At 45.6% G+C, this 23,494-nt stretch overlaps 1 protein-coding gene across 1 annotated transcript in view; it reads left to right on the top strand.

Moving 5' to 3' along the window:
• The window catches only part of LOC118401147 (SH3 and multiple ankyrin repeat domains protein 3-like), a 96,477-nt gene extending 77,550 nt beyond the window's left edge, over positions 1–18,927 (top strand). The window contains 10 exon segments of the mRNA XM_035798421.2: positions 2,932–3,056; positions 3,188–3,323; positions 6,269–6,349; positions 6,673–6,696; positions 7,328–7,458; positions 7,719–7,824; positions 7,944–8,123; positions 8,126–8,484; positions 8,598–10,717; positions 18,323–18,927. Coding sequence (XP_035654314.2) covers positions 2,932–3,056; positions 3,188–3,323; positions 6,269–6,349; positions 6,673–6,696; positions 7,328–7,458; positions 7,719–7,824; positions 7,944–8,123; positions 8,126–8,484; positions 8,598–10,717; positions 18,323–18,881 — 3,821 coding nt within the window. The 3' untranslated portion in view covers positions 18,882–18,927.
• The last annotated feature ends 4,567 nt before the right edge of the window (positions 18,928–23,494 follow it).

Here is a 23,494-nt window from a genome sequence, read left to right as displayed (position 1 = left end):
ACTAAAGAACACACTGTCGAGTCCACCTCACCTCTCACTGTTACTAATACACTATAGAACACACTGTCGAGTCCACCTCACCTCTCACTGTTACTAATACACTATAGAACACACTGTCGAGTCCACCTCACCTCTCACTGTTACTAATACACTATAGAGTCCATCTCACCTCTCACTGTTACTAATACACTAAAGAACACACTGTCGAGTCCACCTCACCTCTCACTGTTACTAATACACTAAAGAACACACTGTCGAGTCCACCTCACCTCTCACTGTTACTAATACACTATAGAACACACTGTCGAGTCCACCTCACCTCTCACTGTTACTAATACACTATAGAGTCCATCTCACCTCTCACTGTTACTAATACACTATAGAGTCCACCTCACCTCTCACTGTTACTAATACACTATAGAACACACTGTCGAGTCCACCTCACCTCTCACTGTTACTAATACACTATAGAGTCCATCTCACCTCTCACTGTTACTAATACACTAAAGAACACACTGTCGAGTCCACCTCACCTCTCACTGTTACTAATACACTAAAGAACACACTGTCGAGTCCACCTCATCTCTCACTGTTACTAATACACTATACAACACACTGTAGAGTCCACCTCACCTCTCACTGTTACTAATACACTATAGAACACACTGTAGAGTCCATCTCACCTCTCACTGTTACTAATACACTATAGAACACACTATAGAGTCCATCTCACCTCTCACTGTTACTAATACACTATAGAACACACTGTAGAGTCCACCTCACCTCTCACTGTTACTAATACACTAAAGAACACACTGTAGAGTCCACCTCACCTCTCACTGTTACTAATACACTATAGAACACACTGTAGAGTCCACCTTACCTCTCACTGTTACTAATACACTAAAGAACACACTGTAGAGTCCACCTCACCTCTCACTGTTACTAATACACTAAAGAACACACTGTAGAGTCCATCTCACCTCTCACTGTTACTAATACACTATAGAACACACTGTAGAGTCCATCTCACCTCTCACTGTTACTAATACACTATAGAACACACTGTAGAGTCCACCTCACCTCTCACTGTTACTAATACACTAAAGAACACACTGTAGAGTCCACCTCACCTCTCACTGTTACTAATACACTAAAGAACACACTGTAGAGTCCACCTCACCTCTCACTGTTACTAATACACTAAAGAACACACTGTGGAGTCCACCTCACCTCTCACTGTTACTAATACACTATAGAACACACTGTAGAGTCCATCTCACCTCTCACTGTTACTAATACACTATAGAACACACTGTAGAGTCCACCTCACCTCTCACTGTTACTAATACACTAAAGAACACACTGTGGAGTCCACCTCACCTCTCACTGTTACTAATACACTAAAGAACACACTGTAGAGTCCACCTCACCTCTCACTGTTACTAATACACTATAGAACACACTGTAGAGTCCACCTCACCTCTCACTGTTACTAATACACTAAAGAACACACTGTGGAGTCCACCTCACCTCTCACTGTTACTCATACACTATAGAACACACTGTAGAGTCCACCTCACCTCTCACTGTTACTAATACACTAAAGAACACACTGTGGAGTCCACCTCACCTCTCTCTCTATTATAAACACACACACACTTGCTGCTGTTTGTGTCTAACTCTGTGTGTAACTCATATGTCAGATGTGTGTGGGTTTTTCTTAAGACAGAATGTAAACTATATATACAAAACTATGTGGAGACCCCTTCAAATGAATGGATTTGGCTATTTCAGCCACTGTTGCTGACAGGTGTATAAAATCGAGGGCACAGCCATGCAATCTCATCATCAAACATTGGCAGTAGAATGACCTTACAGAAAAGCTCAGTACCTTTCAACATGGCACCGTCATTGGAAGCCACTTTTCCAACAAGTCCGTTCGTAAAATGTCTGCCCTGCTAAAGTTGTCCTGGTCAAATGTACATGCTGTTATTGTGAAGAGGAAACATCGAAGAACAACAACGGCTCACTACCGAGTTCCAAACTGCTCTGGAAGCAACGTCAGAACAAGAACTGTTGGTTGGGTTTCCATGGCCGAGCAGCCACACACAAGCCTAAGATCACCATGAACAATACCAAGAACCGGCTAGAGTGGTGTAAAGCTCGCCACCATTGGACTCTGGAGCAGTGGAAACTCGTTCTCTGGAGTGATTAATCATGCTTCACCATAAAGAAGTCTGATGTACGAATCTGGGTTTGGCCAGGAGAACGCTACCTGCCCCAATGCATAGTGCCTGTACTGTACTGTTTTTCATGGTTAGGACTAGACCCCTTAGTTCCAGTGAAAGGAAATCTTAATTCTCCAGCATACAATGACATTCTAGACGATTCTGTGCTTCCAACTTTGTGGCAACAGTTTGGGGAAGGACCTTTCCTGTTTCAGCATGACAATGCCCCTGTGCACCAAGCGAGGTCCCTACAGAAATGGTTGGTTGAGATCGGTATGGAAGAACTTGACTGGCCTGCACAGGGCCCTGGCCTCAACCCCATCGAACACCTTTGGGATGAATTGGAACGCCGACTGTGAGCCAGGCCTAATCATCCAACATCAGTGCCCGACCTCACTAATGCTCTTGTGGCTTAATGGAAGCAAGTCCCCACAGCAATGTTAAAATATTAAGTGGAAAGCCTTCCCAGAAGAGTGGAGGCTGTTATAGCAGCAAAAGGGGGAGCAACTCCATATTAATGCCCATGATTTTGGAATGAGACGTTCGATGAGTAGGTGTCCATATAGTTTTGGTCATGGAGTGTATCTCTCATGATTCAGTGAGTATACCTTGTGGAATATTCTGAGATGTGTGTTTCTTGTGTTGAAACATCTGTCAATTTCTGTATCTAAATCAAGTCATCCTCTCTCTGTGTTCCCAGCTGAGACACCCATTGAGGAGTTCACCCCAACACCAGCATTCCCTGCCCTCCAGTACCTGGAGTCTGTCGATGTGGAGGGAGTGGCCTGGAGGGCAGGGCTTAGGACAGGAGACTTCCTCATAGAGGTAACCATTTCCCCTCTACTCTCCAACCGCCACTGCCTCTCAGCTCTTTGTCTGACCTCCAGCCATGTGTGCATGTGTGTGTGTTTGTGCCTTATATGTGCCGCGTGTGCGTTCGGGTTTGTGTCTTCCAGGTGCACGGGGTGAACGTGGTGAAGGTGGGCCATAAGCAAGTGGTGTCTCTGATTAGACAGGGGGGCAACAGCCTGCTGATGAAGGTGGTCTCTGTCACACGCAAACCTGAGTCTGAGGAGGTAGTCCGCAAGAAAGGTGAGCAATGTGTCTACATGAGTCCTATTTTGAGTATCTATCACAGGAGGTTGGTGGCACCTAAATTGGGGAGAACGGGCTTGAGTTAATGACTGGAGCAGAATAAGTGGAATGGTTTCAAATACATCAAACACGTGGTTTCCAGGTTATTGATGCCATTCCATTTACTCCGTCCCGGACCATCATTATGAGCTGTTCTCCCCTCAGCAGCCTCCTGTGATGGTATGCAGCCTCCTTCTGGAGTGGACAGGGTGAAAAGTGGGACTTCCACTACTGCCTGTCCCTCATTGCAGATGTCATCTCCTCTTCCTCCAGTCCGGTGTCCCATTATTAGCTGCTCCATGTATTTGATCTTTAGCACATACTGTAGCCATTTGATTCTTAAATGACAGCTTCTGTATTCGTATGTTGTCATGGAAATGGCAGTTGACACTAGATGTATGGAAGTAGGATCTGTATGTTCCCGTCACCAAGGTGATTTCACCACGTTGCCACACTGTAAATTCATGTGGTTTCCATGTCAACGGCATCTCTCTGCAAAACATCTCCCACTCACTCCTGCTACTACAACCTCGGGAAAGTGTGTGTGTGTCTCTGTGTGCGTCTCTGTGTGTGTCTCCTTGGGTGGGAGAGAGAGAGACAGATAGCTCTGACCTACTTCCATCTGGACAGTAGATAGCAGATCTGTCTTAGTGCCAGTATGTGCCCCCCGCTCCTCCACACATACACACACACACACACACACACACACACACACACACACACACACACACACACACACACACACACACACACACACACACACACACACACGCACACACATGAGAGAGATAAATGATAGAGAGCAGCAGAGTGGTAGCTGTGATATGGAGGTCTTAGAGTAGTCAGTCAGTGATTGGTGATCTGTGAATCGTCTAGTCATTACAGATATATATAGTCCTCCTGTTACTAGAGACAGTACACTGGTCCATGTGGAACTGACCATGACAGACCTGCTTTGCTGTTTTTTAAGGATGATTTTCATATCCACCATATTGTTTTTTAAGGATGATTTTCATATCCACCATATTCTTTTTTAAGGATGATTTTCATATCCACCATATTCTTTTTTAAGGATGATTTTCATATCCACCATATTGTTTTTTAAGGATGATTTTCATATCCACCATATTGTTTTTTAAGGATGATTTTCATATCCACCATATTGTTTTTTAAGGATGATTTGTACATCCGGCATGTTGTTTTTCCAAGAGCTTCTATTTTTTTGACTAGAAATGTGGAATATTTCTCCTTCTGGTGATGTTTTTGCAGGTGAGTGAACTAATCTATGCAGTGACAACAATATTAAACCTGAGTATACTGAGCTGATAGCACAGGAGGTTGGTGACACCGTAATTGGGGGAGGACGGGCTCGTGGTAATGGTTGGAGCGGAATAAGTGGAATGGTATCAAAAACATTAAACACATGATTTCTATGCGTTTGATGGCATTCATTTCGCTCCGTTCCAGCCATTATTATGAACCGTCCTCCCCTCAGCAGCCTCCTCTGGAGAAATGAGTTGGTCATGAAGAAGTCCCCACATGCTCTCGTCACTCTAGAGGACTCAGGCGTGTACAATGTGTGTTGGGGGGTGGGAGGGGGCAATGGACAGGGCAGAGACGGTAGACAGATCTGAGAGATGTAACCACCCCATGGGGTTCTGCTGAGCTGGCTTTGCTCTGCCTGGTGATTCTGTGATGTTCTAAGCTGTTCTAAGCTGTGTTCAATACTCTAACAGGCTGCTCCAAGGGGACCTTCTCTGCAGTTTGTAACTCTGCAGACACTCTCACACACTCTCGCAATCCCCCCTTCTCTATCTCTCTCACACACAAGCCTCTGCGTCAAACCCTGCTAACGCCATGGTAACCATAGCAACAATGCTGCGTGCTTGAATTAAGCATTGCAATACACTTTCTCTAGCGCTCTCTCTCACTCTCCGTACTTTACATGAATATGCTGACCGGTGATGAAGTGATACTGTATGGACTAGATTAGATCAGATTTCTAGCTGCTCAGTGTAGCAGCGTAGCCAGGCTGTGGTGGCATCCAGATGTTCTGCTGATCTGTTGTTGCTCTCCACAGTGGTGCATTGAGACGGGACTGGCTGGTTGACAGTATGTTGACTGAGGTGTATTGTATTGTGCAGAGACTGGGAGGTATGCTGCTGTATTTTAACATGTTCAGATGATACAGTGTGTTGGGTGGCGGACTGCAGCATAGATTTCATAAGCTGTGCGGTGTATTTTAGCTGTGATCATGTGTAGCTGCACATGCGATGTAGCACAGCGGGAGGTATTGCACTGTAGTAGTTGACGCTGTGATGGCATGGGCTATCTGTTTTGAGGGATTGTATTGTAGCATGTTAACAGTCAGCTTTTCTCCTGTTATTTGGATGTGGACTGGATAGTATAGTAATAATATGTAGGTGTTTGGTATTGGTTGTGGACTGGTGCAGCACTAATAGTGAACTGATTTGCAATAGTTAGTAGGCTTTACAAGGTTCCTCCGGGTTTTTGGAGGTTAGAGGAGATGTGTGTATTCGGACTGGTGTGAGTGGTGTGCTGGTAGTGTATCAAGGGATTTCTGAGCTGTGGGATCTACAACTTTTTCCTCTGCCAAGGCCGCATGGCACAATGTACTCCCCACCGAAGTGTTCAGTGGGGTGGTGAGTGTGAGTGTGTCTGTGTGTTTGACGGAGGGAAAGAGAGAGGTACGATGAAGAAGAGTGTGTCTACCCGCAGCCTGAACAAGTCGTCCAGCTTTCCGCAGGCTGACCAGAGAAAGGCTGTGAAGACAGGATGGAGCGTTCGGCTGGGCCACACTCGCAGGGCGCTGAGCAGCAGGGCCAAGGAGCCTTCCTCCTCACCCTCAACATCATCATCTTCACCCTGCCTTTTCTCCACAGCTCCCCCACCACCCAAAAGAGCCCCCAGCACCACCTTGACGCTGCGCTCCAAGTCCATGACTGCCGAACTGGAGGAACTGGGTGAGTGTGAGAATACAGATGCAAACATTCACACACATATGTCCCCACTCTGTCTCTCTCTGTCCCCACTCTGTCTCTCTCTGTCTCTCTCTGTCTCTCTCTGTCTCTGTGTCTTTGTCTCTCTCTCTCTCTCACTTCACCTTTTTCATAAAAATATGCTTCCTGCCTTAACACAATTTAGAACATGTCTTTAGCTCTGACAGCATAATCTTGTCTTTCTTCTTAACTTTTGATATTTCCTTTCTCTTTGACTCACTCACTCACTCTCTCTTACACACACACACACATCCTGACCCACATTTTCTGTCCTCTCTTTTCCCAAGCTTCTGTCCGGAGGAGGAGAGGAGGTGAGTCTGAGTGGAGACCTGTTGAGGCATCATCATGACCTCTCTGAGCATCACAGCCTGACACACTGTTCAATATGGATGAAGCACCGGCACGGCGCAGGCACTGAGCTCTGAGTCAGTCAGTCAGAACCTGCTCCTCAATCTTGAGGCTCACAACGATTATAGACTCAGACGCTGTACCCCGTGCCTCTGATCCAGTGGAGGCTGCTGGGGGGAGGACGGCTCATAATAATGGCTTGAGTGGCGCAAATGGAATGGCATCAAACCATGTGTTTGATAGATGTTATACCATTCCACTGATTCTGCTCCAGCCGTTACCACAAGCCCGTCCTCCCCAATTAAGGTGCCACCAACCTCCTGTGCTCTAATCCAACATAGTAAACGTTTCTTTAGTTGTGTGATGTGCATGGTGTAACTGTCAATTCTAAATATATTTGAACATGTGTAGACCTGCATGGTTGTGTTGATATTGTGTGGCGTTATGACATTTTCTAGTTTCTAGATGTCTGACAGAGACTAGGAGCTGTGCATTGTGTGCAAACACTCACAATTTGTCACGTAGAAAGTATCTTGGTCCGTACATGCTGTGTAGCTTTATTCAGACTGTGTTGTCTGTGTGATCCCTGTACAGAAAGGCTAGATGAGATGCTGGCGCCCCAGGAGCATTTGACGTTACGTTCCCAGCCCACAGAGGCCGACTACAGAGCTGCTACTGTCAAACAGAGACCTACCGGCAGGAGAATCACATCAGCAGAGATCAGTGTGAGTTCACATAGACACACGTGTGCAGTAACACATTGATGCACACTCTCTCTCTCTCTCCCACGCACGCACACACACACACATACACACACATTCACACACACAGCCATTCTGGAACAGAGACCTACAAGCCGCAGAATAACATCAGCATATACAGTATATACCCTCCCACATACTCATATACCATACATACTGTTTTGTATAAAATATGCGTCTGAAACTTTTTTGTGAGTGTGTGTGTGTCTGTGTGTGTGTTTCAGTCGCTGTTTGAGAGGCAGGGCATGGCACTACATGGTGGGCTCCACCCAGGGATAGAGAGGGCTCATATGCAGCTGCCTAGAGGGATGTCCAGGACCAAGTCATTCGGTAACACCTTTCACCTTTAGTACAGTACCTAGTCAATAACTTGGCAACTATAGTGCATAATCTCTGTACTACTTTAGACATTCTAACTCTCTCTGTCCTTTGCCCCCTGACCTCTCCAGGTGCGACTGAGGAGGACCGACTGTCGGCTTTGGCTGGAGAACACCGTTTCCCCCGGAGCTCTTCCATGACTGACAGCCTCCGAGACCACTCCCACTCCCATTCTATCCCGCCCCCTCCCCAGACTGCCCCCCCTCCTCCCCCCTCCCTCTACTACCTGGACACTGGCCCTCCCCCCTCCTTCTGCCCCCTCCTCCCCCTGCCAGGGGTCAAGGTCAAGGTCATGATCCTGGAGGTCGTTCCAGCTTCAAGCCCTCGTCCCTGGACCTGGACCGGCCCTACGACCCATCGCACCGCCAGTCCTCCCATCTCGAACGCCAGAAGAAGACAAGGTCAATGATTATTCTACAAGACTCCTCCCACTTACCCGTGGAGCCCACCGACATCCCCCGCCCCTCTGCCTCTGCTACACCACCCGAGCGAATTAAAAGGAAAGGACGGGTGATTGACAACCCGTACGCCAATGTGGGCCAGTTTAGTATTGGGTTGTACACGCCCACCAAGCCCCAGCGCAAGAAGAGCCCTCTGGTGAAACAGCTACAGGTCGGTTAAGTTGTTGATTTCTTTATTCTGATTATTAGCTGTTACTGTAGCAAGTGAACAAAGTTTGTTTTGAAGTTGAAGTTTCTAATTTCTTGTCATCTCTACCCCTCCAGGTGGAGGACGCTCAGGAGAGAGCCAGCATCGCCTTGGCTGCCGCCCACTCCCGAGAGCCCTCCCCCTCAGGTCGACACCCACACACCCACGGCCACACACACACCAGCCGGGCCGACTACTACCAGCAGCAGCTGATGGTGGAGCGCGAGCGTATGCGTCTCCAGGGAGAGGCCCTGCTACAGGGGAAAGGGCCGTTCGCTGCCGCTATCGCTGGCGCTGTGAAGGACCGAGAGCGCCGTCTAGAGGAACGGAGGAAATCAACAGTCTTCCTGTCGGTGGGGACCATGGAGGGGGGTTCTGGGTCTGTTCCTGAGGCCCCCTCCTACACCACATCTCGCTCCATCGATGAGCGCCTGCTCAGCAGAGAATTTGGACAGCTGCCACCCCCTGCCCTGGCCCTGCGTCCCTCACCTGGTGGCACTACCTTCATCCACCCACTCACAGGGAAGCCCCTGGATCCTAACTCGCCCCTGGCTCTTGCGCTGGCCGCAAGAGAGCGGGCACTTACCTCCCAGACCCAGTCCCCCGCCAGCAGCCCTGAGCCCAGGACTAAACAGGAAAGGGCTGGGGCTGGGGCTGGAAGTCAGGGGGCTTCGCTCTTCATCGACAGCCAGACCAAAGAGCCTCAGGATGGGGATGGGAGTCCGGGGTCACCCCAGGCTGGTAAACCCCAGTGGGGAGCATCCTCACCCACCTTGCTTCGCCAGGAGATGGAGGGAAGAGTAGAGGAGAGGAAGGAGGAGAGGAGAACGGAGGATAAGAAGAGTTTGTTGATCAGTATCATGGACACATCCCAACAGAAGACGGCTGGACTAATCATGGTCCATGCCACCAGTAACGGCCAGGCAGTGGGGCTGGAACCAGGGCTGGAGCAGACCCCCACCTCCACAGCCACCGAGCCCAGTAAACCCTCCCTCAGTCGGGTTCCATCGCCCAGCCCCTCTGCCTCTCAGCCCCAGGCCCAGCCCCAGGCCCAGCACCCCTCCAGCCCAGCCCAGGCTACCTTGGCCCAGGGCAGTTCAGAGGAAGATGTGGAGCCCTACACGGTGAACCTACCTCCAGCCATGCTGTCCTCAAGTGATGAGGAGACCAGAGAGGAGCTGAAGAAGATCGGGGTGCTCCCACCTCCAGATGAGTTCGCCAACGGGTTGTTGGCCAAGGCACAAGCACTGGAACAAGCCCAAGCCCAAGCCCAGGGGACCCCTGTACCCCAGTCTAAATCCGTCACCTCCCCCACAACATCTACCACCCCTACTCCCCTCACCCCTTCCACCACCACCCCAACCCCCAGCCTGTCCCCCACCCAGCCTCAGGGCCCTCCTCTCCAGCTTTCCCCCGGAGGAGCAGTCGTCTCAGGGAAGCCCTCGGACCCAGACCAGCCCCATCCTCCAGCCCTGCTGGCTGAGTCTGGTTCAGCAGCAGACTCTGGTGTGGAGGAGGCAGACACACGCAGCTCCAGTGAGAGAGAGCGAGACCACCACCTGGAGACCACCAGCACCGTGTCCACCGTCTCCAGCATGTCCACTCTGTCCTCGGAGAGTGGTGAGCCCGCCGACACACATACCTCCTATGCCGACGGGCAGACCTTTGTGCTCGACAAGCCACCAGTGCCTCCCAAGCCCAGGCTAAAATCCCACATCGGAGGCAGTAAAGGCCCGGTAACCTTCAGGGACCCGTTGCTAAAGCAGAGCTCTGACAGCGAGCTGTTATCCCAGCAGCAGGCAGCTGCTCTTGCTGCAGCAGCGGCCGGAGGGGCAGGGCTGGGGCATGGAGGCCTTGGGTCTGGAGGCCTGGGGTCTGGAGGTCTGGGGTCAGGCTCTATATCTGGTCTGGTGGGAGGCCCTGGGAGGCCCCGCTACCTCTTCCAGAGGAGGTCCAAGCTGTGGGGGGACCAGATGGAGGCGCGAGGACCCGGGGTGGGGTTAGGGATGGGGAGTCTTGGCAGTCTAGGGGGGTTGGGGCTAGGGCTGGGGGGTGAGGAGGGAGGCAAACCATCGGTGATTGGGGAACTGAGTTCCAGACTGCAGCAGCTGAATAAGGATACCAGGTCTCTGGGGGAGGAGGAGCCACTGGGGGCATCGCTGGACCCTGGGAGGAAGTCCCCTGTGACAGGTGCCAGGTAAGACAGGAGAGAGGGAGGCTAACTGAACATGGCCAAACCAATCTTAGGCCCTATTCAAGTACTTCTGAGATTCCTTTTTCCCTTCCTTTAAGTAATTAAGAATCTCTTGGGTGGATTAAAGCAAGGCTCCATTAGGCTACACAGCTTTCACATATCCACTCAGCTGTTCAAAAAGCTTCATATTCAGTTTAAAGGTTAAAAAGATTCAAAAACATCTGTAAATATTACATTCTAATTATCACTGCTGGCCTTGTTGTGCATGGTTTGCTCTCTCCCATTATAAAGTATGCCACTGCCACCATTCCCCCTGCACAGCAAACTGCGGTGGTAAGTAAGAGAGACTGAGGATAGAAGACATGCCTCGCCAATGCTACAATGTTAGCATTAACTTTCCTTAGCAATGCTAGTGCAAACAGGCCCTTTCATTAGCAATCCCCATTCCTCTCTGGTACAGCATAGATGGTACAGAAAGGTGAGATAATAGATCATAGGATTCGGGTTGAGGTTACGTTTAGACAGTTTGCTGTGGAACCGATGGAGTGATTGTACGACACACCATTTTTGGAGGATTCTGTTTTTTTTTCTTTTTTTGTTCTTTCATTGTTCTACTGAAAGTCCTTTGTATTCCGACAGATGTTACAAGGACACGGATGGGAGTAAACTTTAAGTTTATAGCCACTAGGGTAAACCCAAACTCATTGTATTATTCATTTCCTAACCAGCCTATTAACTAACCCCATGGGAATGAAATCATTTACCGATTTTGTTTATTTTATTTCTCAAACCGCCATGAGTTACCTTGTTGGCATGATCCACTTCCTGACGTTTCGACCAATAAAATTAGACATCAAGCTTACCGTACACTAACTAATTAATCACTTCCTGTAGAGGACCATAAAACATGACTAAATGTTATTATTAAGCAATAAGGCACAAGGGTTGTGGTATATGGCAATATACCACGACTAAGAGCTGTTCTTAGCACGACGCAACGCAGGGTGCCTGGATACAGTCATTAGCCGTGGTATATTGGCCTTATACCATAAACCCCCTTGTGCCTTCTTGCTATTATAAACTGGTTGCCGATGTAATTAGAGCAGTAAAAATACATGTTTTGTCATATCCGTAGTATATGGCTGTCAGCCAATCAGCACTCAGTGTTCAAACCACCCAGTTTATAATTCCAAATATAATACATTTATAACCTATGTACTGTAGGAATGTAGTACTGGATCTCGCCACCATTATAATGTAAAGTATATATATATATTCAGTAACTGATTGGAGTTTTAAAGATTCTCTCCAATGTACATTACATTCTTTTATTGACAATTCTAGGTCTAGACTGAGTAACCTTCAGATCATCTCAAATAATTATATGATGTAATCTCATACAGTATAGAGATTATAGACCACCTGAAACATGCTGAGTTCTAAACTGTTTCCATGGTGACAGCATTGGCCTGCTATCAACAGCCACCTTTGTTGTATCTAGTCAGTAAATCAGCTCTAAATCTCACTCAATAAAAAACAGTGTGTGTGTGCGTGTGTGTGTGCATGTGTGTGCACGTATATGTGCAGGGTTGGTCGGTTGGTGCAAACAAGGTAACACAGGGCCTGGAGGGATGCACTTCCTGAATGCTTCTTCTCATCTCACGTAACATACACACTCTCACCTCTGACCTTTAGGCCCTGACCTATGACCCTGCCAGCGCCCCCCCTCCCCCCCCCTCACACCTCCCTCTTTCCTACGTGCAATGCTCAGCTGGAGTGGGTAAAAGTTGCTTCTAACCACTGATAAAGGATCAATTTGTTTTTTTAACACCAAAATGTTTTAAAGATGGAATCTGCAGTAGGAGAAACAGCACCAGTGTCTGTCCCACTGTCAGTGTTATATTTTGGGTTGCTGACAGGCAGAGGTGAGGAGGGTCGCGCAACGTGCTAGAATCAATTGCAGTACATGTTCTGCTGTTCTATCACCGTGCAATGATATCTGAGGCAATAAAACAGTGTTCGTTGTTTGCAGTCATTTCTTCGTTGTTGTAATATCACAAACAGACTTGGCAGTGTCACCATTAAGGATTCCAGCTTTAAATTCGGGTTGGGGCCAGGTTCATCTGATCCTAGATCTGTGGTTAGGGTTAACATATACAGTACCTCAACTCCCTCCTTAGATTGCTTTCATCTCTCTCGTCTTTGCCAGCTCCCATGTTCACTCCCTCCTTCCACTATGGTCTGCTGGCTGCTTACACGGATAGTACAACCCAACAATCTTAGTCTGTCAGATACCAAATATACGCGAGACTGTAGACTTCTCCTAATGCATATACAATAGCAGGATCTGCACATATATGACATCATCTACACAATATCATCTACATAAATGGCATAAACTATATGACTTTTAGCTCAACTTTTTAGGTATAAAAACATCTGATATATTTTTGGAGTGAACTATCCCTTCAACGTTCGGAGAGATTGGGCTAAATGAATGATCGTGCCCCCTCCCCTCACCTGACAAATCAACTTCAAGCTCAAGCACATCAGCAGAGATACAGTGGGATGAACCGTTGCCTGCTGTTGAAATACTGTGCATTCGTTGTTTTTACTAGTTTGGTCTTACTTATTTTAGTATATTAGATCTTATGTTGATCATGATTGTTTATGATGTATATAGGTGATAGTGGTAATACAGTATCAAATAGCTTAGATGTAGTTAGTGTAAGGCTCAGTTAACCAACCTTATTAGCAGCAACAGTCTTCTTTCAGGAGTCTTCAGATGTATCTCAATAGTCTAAAATACCTTCCTCTCCTCACCACCTCTCCTTCAGCTGTATTGAATTGATCTGAACAGGTGAGCGCAACATAAGCGATGGCTTCTTGGAATTCGCTTTCACCTGTCCAGTTCTTTCATATGATGCAGTGACTATGAAGTAAAGAAGGGAAGAGGAAGGCAAGGTGAAGAAACAAAGTGGTTTTAGGACTATTGAGATGCAGACCTGATTGTTTGTCTACTGAGTAGGAGGACCAATTATGACCACCAGTACCACCCTGACCTGGTTGTGGATAGGAACAGTAGTGGCGGCCGGCGGGCTCGCCTCATCTCTCTCTCCATGAAGCTCAGCAATGTTCTCAGATAGGTGCTGAGGGACACTACTACTATAGCATTCTATAGAGTAGTAATGGTTAGTCATGTAGCGTACCAGCAAAGCAAAATGTGTTAGTTAGATATTTCACCATGTGTTCGAAGTAAGTATCACATCCCGTCAACTCAACCAATCCCAGAGCTGGACTCTGACATTACCTACATTCCCTGTGATGTCAGAGGATAGCGTGATGTCATATGTTTCATGTGACAGAGTGTTCTGATTGGCCCACTCCTCCGTCTCAGTTAATTTGACTAATCTTGACCTTTTCCAGTCAAAATCAACCTCCCTGCATCGTCCCGCCCCCAACGTCATCTGATATTTCTATTTGTACAGACTTTCTTTCTGTTCAGTTTAAAGGAAGGAAAAGCTCAAATTATGCACATCGTTATTCTCTCTCTCTTCCTCCCTCTCTTTTTCACCCACTTCACACAGTTGCAGAACTCATTCGCTTGATTTCTGTGGTGTGTACACTCACTCTGTTTGCTCCATACATTTATCACCAGTCCATGTCTGTCTCATTCAAATGTATCCATGCTGCCAAAGGTGCTATATGTACCATTCATTCATCTATTCAATAATGTTCACTCATGCTATGTTGTCATAGCTTTGGCTGGTTCAGAAAATCCTGGTTGTCATTTGTTTGAGTTGGGCTCTTTGGTCTCCTGTTCTTCTCTGATCTTTTATTTATGTTACATATGTTACTGTTTGATATCAGTGATTGTGTTGGGTATTTCATTTGTCCACTGACGAGTCATCACACACTATAGTATACACTCTATTATAAACTGGGTGGTTCCAGCCCTGAATGCTGATTGGCTGACCACGGGTATGACAAAACATGTATTTTTACTGCTATAATTATGTTGTTAACCAGTTTATAATAGCAATAAGGCGCCTCGGGGGTTTGTGGTATATAGCCAATATACCACGGCTAAGGACTGTATCCATTCCACGTTCCGTCGTGCCTAAGAACAGCCCTTAGCTGTGGTATATTGGCTAATCTGGCTTTATTGCTTAACTCTACTATACAATACTATGAGTCTCCATAATCTGAGTTTAAACTCACAAACACACAGAGTCAGGAGACTCTTGCCATTCATCCTGTTCCTCATTGTTTTATTTTGTTGTTTTTTCTGTTGGTTTGTATTCTTTATCCTTTTATTCAGTGTTTGAGATGTGAATAGTGTGCTCATTTCTCTCTCATGTGGCCTGCTGGACTCATCTGGTTCTGATTTCCTCAACTCTGCTGTCGTTGTCATGTCAAAAACACATAAACACAACCACACACCCACAAACACGGGCACCATTCATCCACACATACTAACACAACACACATTGGCTTGACATGGCCAGAGGAGTTGTCTAAAGCAGAGCCAGGTGTGGCTAGCAGGCTATGTCTCATGGACTGATGCTAACATTCTCTCCCATTGCTCTCTCTCTGCTCACCTTGCATGTTCCGCCCCGCTGCTCTGATCTGATTGGTCTAGAACTGACTGTACGCCCAGGAGGGCAAGACGACCGTGTAAGTGCGCATGGAGCTCATGTCATCTCACTCCGCCCATCTCTGTAGCTACCAACCGTCTCACCTCCTAAACCCATACCACACAGCACTCTCCCAACACATACACAAATGCACACGCAATCGCAAGTACACATGGATGTTGGTACTGACTGAAAACGCCACGCTGTCCTCCACCACTCCCACACACCTCCCTGCCTGTTCCCAAAACCAACCTACTTCTCCATTTCCCCCTGAACTCTTCCACCACGCCTCCTCTCCACCCCTCCCTCCCCTTAACCCCTCACCCTCTCCAGTCATTCCTGCGGTATTGGCTGTTCTTCACCTCTCCACCCCTCCCTCCCCTTAACCCCTCACCCTCTCCAGTCATTCCTGCGGTATTGGCTGTTCTTCACCTCTACACCCCTCCCTCCCCTTAACCCCTCACTCTCTCCAGTCATTCCTGCGGTATTGGCTGTTCTTCACCTCTCCACCCCTCCCTCCCCTTAACCCCTCACTCTCTCCAGTCATTCCTGTGGTATTGGCTGTTCTTCACCTCTCCACCCCTCCCTCCCCTTAACCCCTTAGTCTCTCCAGTCATTCCTGTGGTTTTGGCTGTTCTTCACCTCAAAACCCTCAGGTCTCATACTGTAAGGTGCTTTATCTGGGTCAAATACAGACAAATAATCAAACCATTACTATCTAAAGTGATCTAACTGTGTACACAGGGTACAGTCCGGAGTGAGACTCAGGGAAAGCACTGGGATATGGTATAAATATGGTAGTTTGCACATCATCTACGGTGTGAGGACTGAGCTAGTGTTGTAGCTGCCATAGCTCTCTCCTTTCTTACCCACAGAGCAGACCATTTTTCTCCCATACAGAGCCCTACCTGTTTCTCCTGTAGAGCTATAAAGACATGACCCTTACTCTTACTACATGCATGGTCAGCTTTTTGGACCCAAAATATGCTGACACAAGGAAATCATGTTCACTGCTTTTATTTGTGTGCATGCTTGTGTGTGCGGTCAAAGACATGGCCAGGTTTTGAACAATTATCCTTTAACCCTGGCATTTGTTGGTGTTTACAGTAGGCTTGTATTATGTTCCTCTGACAGGACAGAACCATAAACCCCCTCCACCACATACCCTCATAGCTTCAAATCAGAGCTGTATTTATTGAGGCAAAAACAAAAAACATTATTTGATCTTGCAGACATTGATTCCGCTTTGATATGACTTTATTAAAAATGAACCATTCGTCAGAGTAGCCTGTTCTCTTGGCCTGCCGAATGAGTAGAGAAAAGACGTAAAGTAGAGGATCACACGCATGCCCACGTGAAAAATACTACAGTTTACTATAGGATACTGTAGTACTTGCTATAGAATTATGTAGTGAACTGTAGTATACAGTAGAATACTATACTACACACTCTAGTATCCTTCGATCATGTAGAATAATATAGTACAGACTACAAAAACACTACAGTAAATACTACAGTAATGTCCACAAAAACAATAATTATTATAGTATATGCTACAGTATTTCATTTGCATATCTCAATTCGTGCCACCCAGTGAGAAACCCATAAGTGAGAAATGATAATGTTCCCTACATATTATAGAAAAGAGCAGAAGCTCTGAACTATCTGTTCAGACCTCAGTCCTACCTACCTACAGGTTATGGAACATTTGCTCTTTGAGTATTTTGCCCAGTAGTTTTCCTCAAGGAGATAGCCACCACTGCTATGTCGAAGATAATAAAACAAAAACACTTAAATACTGTAGTAAATACTACAGTAATGTCTGCAAACTAACTACAGTAAATATTACAGTATATTACAGTCTGCAAAGACACTACAGTAAATACTATAGTATATACTACAACAAAAACATTACTACAGTATTTATTCTATAGTAAACTGTACATACGACAGTGTACTGCAATCATGTCCGCAACACTAGAGTAAATACTACAGTATTCAGTAGTCACTGTAGTGTTTTTGCGGACCAAGAATGGCCATTGGTGAAACTGCACCAGTTTCTGGGTCCCCGTCTGTGAGACTGGAGTCACAGTGGGGTTTAGAATGGACATCAGAGAAACTGAGCGATGGGATCCAGGGAAATGCTGATGAGGGCTCTATGTCAGAGTGGACAACTTGATTGGCAATAAGACGGAATTAAGTTTCACTAAAGTAATTCATGAAGGAGAGAGGGAAAGGGAGAAAGGGAGTGAGAGATAGAAAGAGATTGATGAGCAGATACTCTCAGTGATTGCTCTGTCAGAATGAGCTGGATCCACCAAGTGTTGCTTGATCGTCTTCCACTAGCTAGACAGTATGCAGAACGCGTTTCTCTTGCACACCATATGCCAGCAACTGGATAGATCGAAGCGAGAGAGAACAGAGAAAGCGACTACAGAGGGAATTGGTGGATAGAACCCATTTCTGCTCTGTCAGATGTTCTGCCATGTTCCGGTTCTGTAACGTTCCAGTTCCTTAGTTTTCCAATTCAACTGTGTTTTCTGCAGTGTTCCTCTCTCCTGACCCCAAGAAAGGTTGGACCATCTTGTATAAGGCCTTTAAGCCATGTACAAACCAACTCAGTAGTTGAAAACAATGAAGCTTTTGATCTTGCTGTGATTTTAACTAGCTTGCTCTCAGTAATGGTCACTAACCCTGCAGCCCCTCAGTGGCTTGATGTTTCAAAGGCTCAACAGATCAAATGGTTCTTTTTACTTGTGTGAACACTGTGACATTGTTCTAATATCTCTTTTCCCTTTTCTTTCTCTACATCTCATTGTGCCTGCTTTCTCTGTATCCCTCTCAACCTCCTTCCCTCCCAAACACCCTCTCTCTCTCTCTCTCTCTCTCTCTCTCTCTCTCTCTCTCTCTCTCTCTCTCTCTCTCTCTCTCTCTCTCGCTCTCTCTCGCTCTCTCTCGCTCTCTCCTCCAGACTTTTCAGCAGTCTAGGAGAGCTCCACACCATTTCCCAGAGAAGCTACGGCACTTCCTACACCATCCGGCCCGGCAGCCGCTACCCCATAACGCGCCGAATCCCAAGCCCCGGCTCAGGCTCCCCAGATCGGGGTGACCCCCTAAGTCGACTCCCAGGCTTCGGCTTACCCATTTCGCCCACCACGCCACCCCAGACCATCCTCAAGTCATCCAGCCTCAGCCTGCCCCATGAGCCCAAAGAAGTGCGCTTTGTTATGAGGAGCTCCAGCGCCCGGTCCCGCTCCCCATCTCCCTCTCACTCTCCTGGGCTGGGCTCGCCCCTCCTGGCCCTCAGGCCCTTCCACCAGAAGCCCCTCCACCTGTGGAACAAGTACGACGTTGGAGACTGGCTGGAGAGCATCCACCTGGGGGAGCACAGGGCCGGCTTTCAGGAGCATGAGATTGAGGGATCGCACCTGCCAGCACTCACCAAGGACGACTTTGCTGAGCTGGGGGTGACGCGGGTGGGACACCGCATGAACATCGAACGAGCACTCAAACAGCTGCTGGAGAGCTGACCCCTGAGAGAGAGAGAGAGAGAGAGAGAGAGAGAGAGAGAGAGAGAGAGAGAGAGAGAGAGAGAGAGAGAGAGAGAGAGAGAGAGAGAGAGAGAGAGAGAGAGAGAGAGAGAGAGAGAGAGAGAGAGAGAGAGAGAGAGAGAGAGAGAGAGAGAGAGAGAGAGAGAGAGAGAGAGAGAGAGAGAGAGAGATGAGAGAGAGAGAGAGAGAGAGAGAGAGAGAGAGAGAGAGAGAGAGAGAGAGAGAGAGAGAGAGAGAGAGAGAGAGAGAGAGAGAGAGAGAGAGAGAGAGAGAGATGAGATTATCCAGTCTTTAGAGAGAGAGAGAGAGAGAGAGAGAGAGAGAGAGAGAGAGAGAGAGAGAGAGAAATATGGATAGACCACCCCAGTTTTAAACCAACTCCATTTTAGGTCGCTGCTTTTCATTTCTTTTTTTTCTGATGTGTCTGAACGTTTCAGTGATTGCGTTCATATGCAGCTCTCAGCACTGCACTGAATTATGAAGTCCCTCCCCCATCTCACAACCTATCAGATGAGTCCTCTGAAAGAGGCACAGAAACTCTTTGCAGAACAGAATCTCGCATGAGCTCCGATTAGAACATTTGATTTGTGACTGCTTGAGTTGCTCCTTTAGTCACACCTTTAACCTATCCCACAGACCTTTCCTTGGCTGTGCCGTTCTTCTTCTCTCTGTCCCTCCATCTCTTTCCCTCCTGTTCATTGTTTGCCTCTGAAGGATCCCCAGTTTGTGTGAAGAAGAGGAGGATGAATCTCGTTCCAAACGGAAAGTTCAGTTGCCTTTCAAAATATTCTTACAGAGATCAGCTACGTTGAACACAGGAGTAAAGATGCAGTACTGACCTAGTATTGACATAGAACTGACATACTGATACAGTACTGACCTAGTATTGACATAGAACTGACATACTGATACAGTACTGACACAGGCCTCTCTCCACTCTGCCTGGCATTGTGTTTAACACTTGTGCCCAGAGACAGAGTTTGATGTTGGAGACCACGTGGGGAGAACTCATCTATCCTGGGACCGTCTCACGGACTGACTGTGCTATCTATTATATTTGGAGAATGTTTAACCAACACTAGTGGCTTTTTTCATAATCAAAACATTTGCTTTGGGTTTCCAAAGGGAATATTATAAATATATATATAATATAAATGTATTTAAATAGCTTTGGGGGGCAGAACGTTCTAGACAGAGTATAGAGAGAAGACTTTAACATTGATTCCACCAACAATTTACTTGTTTTTACCAATTATATATATATATTTGAAAGAAAGTATATAGATATATAAAAATGATTTTTTTTTCATAAAATATACAACTTTACTAAAACTATACATATTCAATATACAACACGCTATTGATTAACTGTCCTTCTATGGTCACTCTTTCCTGAACAGTAGCATGAGAAGTTGCATCACGTCTTGAACAGAAGGTTGTGTTTTCGTTTCCGCTTGTTGTCTTGCGGTCTTCCGTCATGCTGAAGGGTATCCCACACAGTGAGGGGTGTGACACCACAGTTGACCCCAGTTTAAACCCAGTGACCTCAACACATACTCAGATGTAGATATACACAGAGTCTTAATTATCAGCCTGTTGCAGAATAACTTTCCTGCACTTGTAGTGCTTGTAGGCTTCTGAAGTTTGTAATTTACACTTTGAAATGTCAGACTTGATTTTGTATCAACCAAAAAATGTCCATTAATTATAATATAATAATAATTCACATTTCCTGTTGCTGCAGGATTATTTTCCTGTTGTAGCAAACTGGCTCAAATGAAGATCTTACATCTATATATACTGTACACACATGACCATTCACCTGGTCAACCAAATAACACACTTAGATTCACACACAGACTCAGACACAATCCTCATCCAACCTAAGACCGGTAGCATCATTATCTACATCTGAGACCATGGTTTGGGTTATAGACCGGGATGTCTTAAGAAATCAACAATTGTAATGTGAATAGCTTCTCTCAATGGTTAGAGACAGTGAGTGGTCATCCATACACACACCATCACAGCGGGAGAACAATGGTGGTGCGTTTAAGAGGGAGCAACATTCTGAATACCGCATATTTATTGATTTGACCTGTATTTATACAGGTGAAAAAACATCTCTTTTCCAAGAGAGACCTGGTCCAATAGCAGTGAATAGACCTGACATGGTACAACTGTCATGAACGTCTTATAAAGAACAAACATGATTCCCTATTATACAAGTGGATTTTTTGCTTTTGTAGGTAAAGAATATGTAGTATAGGTTTCTCAACAGTAAAGCATGTCTGTTCTCTATGACTATCTACATTGAGGTTTAACATTGGACTACCCTGAACATGACCCAGGTGGGCTCTGCTACCACTAAAACCTTAACTAGTCAACAGTAGCACTGAAACCTTTATGCTCAGTTAAGATCCTTGGCAATCTATCTCTGTGAAACGTTCCTTTGTATCCATTCAGCAGGTGGTAAATTCAACGTTGTGTCAAGGTTGTAGGGATAACGCTCACTGTCTCACATTGGACCTCACAGATGATCTCACTCCTGATTCTGGAGACATGCGGGCTGTTCTAAATGACACCCTTATCCCTATAGTGCCCTCCATTTTACATTTTGTGGTACTATTTAAGGAAAAGGATATATTTTGGGCCACTACCATACCGTCTGACTCCTTTAGGCTTTTGTGTGCGGTTGATTGTTGGTTTGTGTTTATTTGTTACCCCCTCCATAATGTCAGAGTTGATTGTTAGTTTGTGTTTATTTGTTATCCCCCTCCATAATGTAAGAGTTGATTGTTGGTTTGTGTTTATTTGTTATCCCCCTCCATGATGTAAGAGTTGATTGTTGGTTTGTGTTTATTTGTTATGCCCCCTCCATAATGTAAGAGTTGATTGTTGGTTTGTGTTTATTTGTTATCCCCCTCCATAATGTAAGAGTTGATTGTTGGTTTGTGTTTATTTGCTATTCCCCCCCCTCCTCCATAATGTAAGAGTTGATTGTTGGTTTGTGTTTATTTGTTATCCCCCCCTCCATGATGTTAGAGTTGATTGTTGTTTGTGTTTATTTGTTATCCCCCTCCATAATGTAAGAGTTGATTGTTGGTTTGTGTTTATTTGTTATCCCCCTCCATAATGTAAGAGTTGATTGTTGGTTTGTGTTTATTTGTTATCCCCCCTCCATGATGTAAGAGTTGATTGTTAGTTTGTGTTTATTTGTTATCCCCCTCCATAATGTAAGAGTTGATTGTTAGTTTGTGTTTATTTGTTATCCCCCCTCCATAATGTAAGAGTTGATTGTTGGTTTGTGTTTATTTGTTATCCCCCCTCCATAATGTAAGAGTTGATTGTTGGTTTGTGTTTATTTGTTATCCCCCCTCCATAATGTAAGAGTTGATTGTTAGTTTGTGTTTATTTGTTATCCCCCCTCCATAATGTAAGAGTTGATTGTTGGTTTGTGTTTATTTGTTATCCCCCTCCATAATGTAAGAGTTGATTGTTGGTTTGTGTTTATTTGTTATCCCCCCCTCCATAATGTAAGAGTTGATTGTTGGTTTGTGTTTATTTGTTATCCCCCCCTCCATAATGTAAGAGTTGATTGTTGGTTTGTGTTTATTTGTTATCCCCCCCCCCATAATGTAAGAGTTGATTGTTGGTTTGTGTTTATTTGTTATCCCCCCCTCCATAATGTAAGAGTTGATTGTTGGTTTGTGTTTATTTGTTATCCCCCCCTCCATGATGTAAGAGTTGATTGTTGGTTTGTGTTTATTTGTTATTCCATGATGTAAGAGTTGATTGTTGGTTTGTGTTTATTTGTTATTCCCCCTCCATAATGTAAGAGTTGATTGTTGGTTTGTGTTTATTTGTTATCCCCCTCCATAATGTAAGAGTTGATTGTTAGTTTGTGTTTATTTGTTATCCCCCTCCATAATGTAAGAGTTGATTGTTAGTTTGTGTTTATTTGTTATCCCCCCTCCATGATGTAAGAGTTGATTGTTGGTTTGTGTTTATTTGTTATTCCCCCTCCATAATGTAAGAGTTGATTGTTGGTTTGTGTTTATTTGTTATCCCCCTCCATAATGTAAGAGTTGATTGTTGGTTTGTGTTTATTTGTTATCCCCCCTCCATAATGTAAGAGTTGATTGTTAGTTTGTGTTTATTTGTTATGCCCCCTCCATGATGTAAGAGTTGATTGTTGGTTTGTGTTTATTTGTTATCCCCCTCCATAATGTAAGAGTTGATTGTTGGTTTGTGTTTATTTGTTATCCCCCCTCCATAATGTAAGAGTTGATTGTTGGTTTGTGTTTATTTGTTATTCCCCCTCCATAATGTAAGAGTTGATTGTTGGTTTGTGTTTATTTGTTATGCCCCCTCCATGATGTAAGAGTTGATTGTTGGTTTGTGTTTATTTGTTATCCCCCTCCATAATGTAAGAGTTGATTGTTAGTTTGTGTTTATTTGTTATCCCCCTCCATAATGTAAGAGTTGATTGTTGGTTTGTGTTTATTTGTTATTCCCCCTCCATAATGTAAGAGTTGATTGTTGGTTTGTGTTTATTTGCTATTCCCCCTCCATAATGTAAGAGTTGATTG

Source organism: Oncorhynchus keta, chromosome 22, assembly GCF_023373465.1.
Source record: "Oncorhynchus keta strain PuntledgeMale-10-30-2019 chromosome 22, Oket_V2, whole genome shotgun sequence".
Taxonomy (NCBI): Eukaryota; Metazoa; Chordata; class Actinopteri; order Salmoniformes; family Salmonidae; genus Oncorhynchus; species Oncorhynchus keta.
Note: the sequence above shows the minus strand (reverse complement) of the source record. Positions and strands in the feature narration are given on the sequence as shown.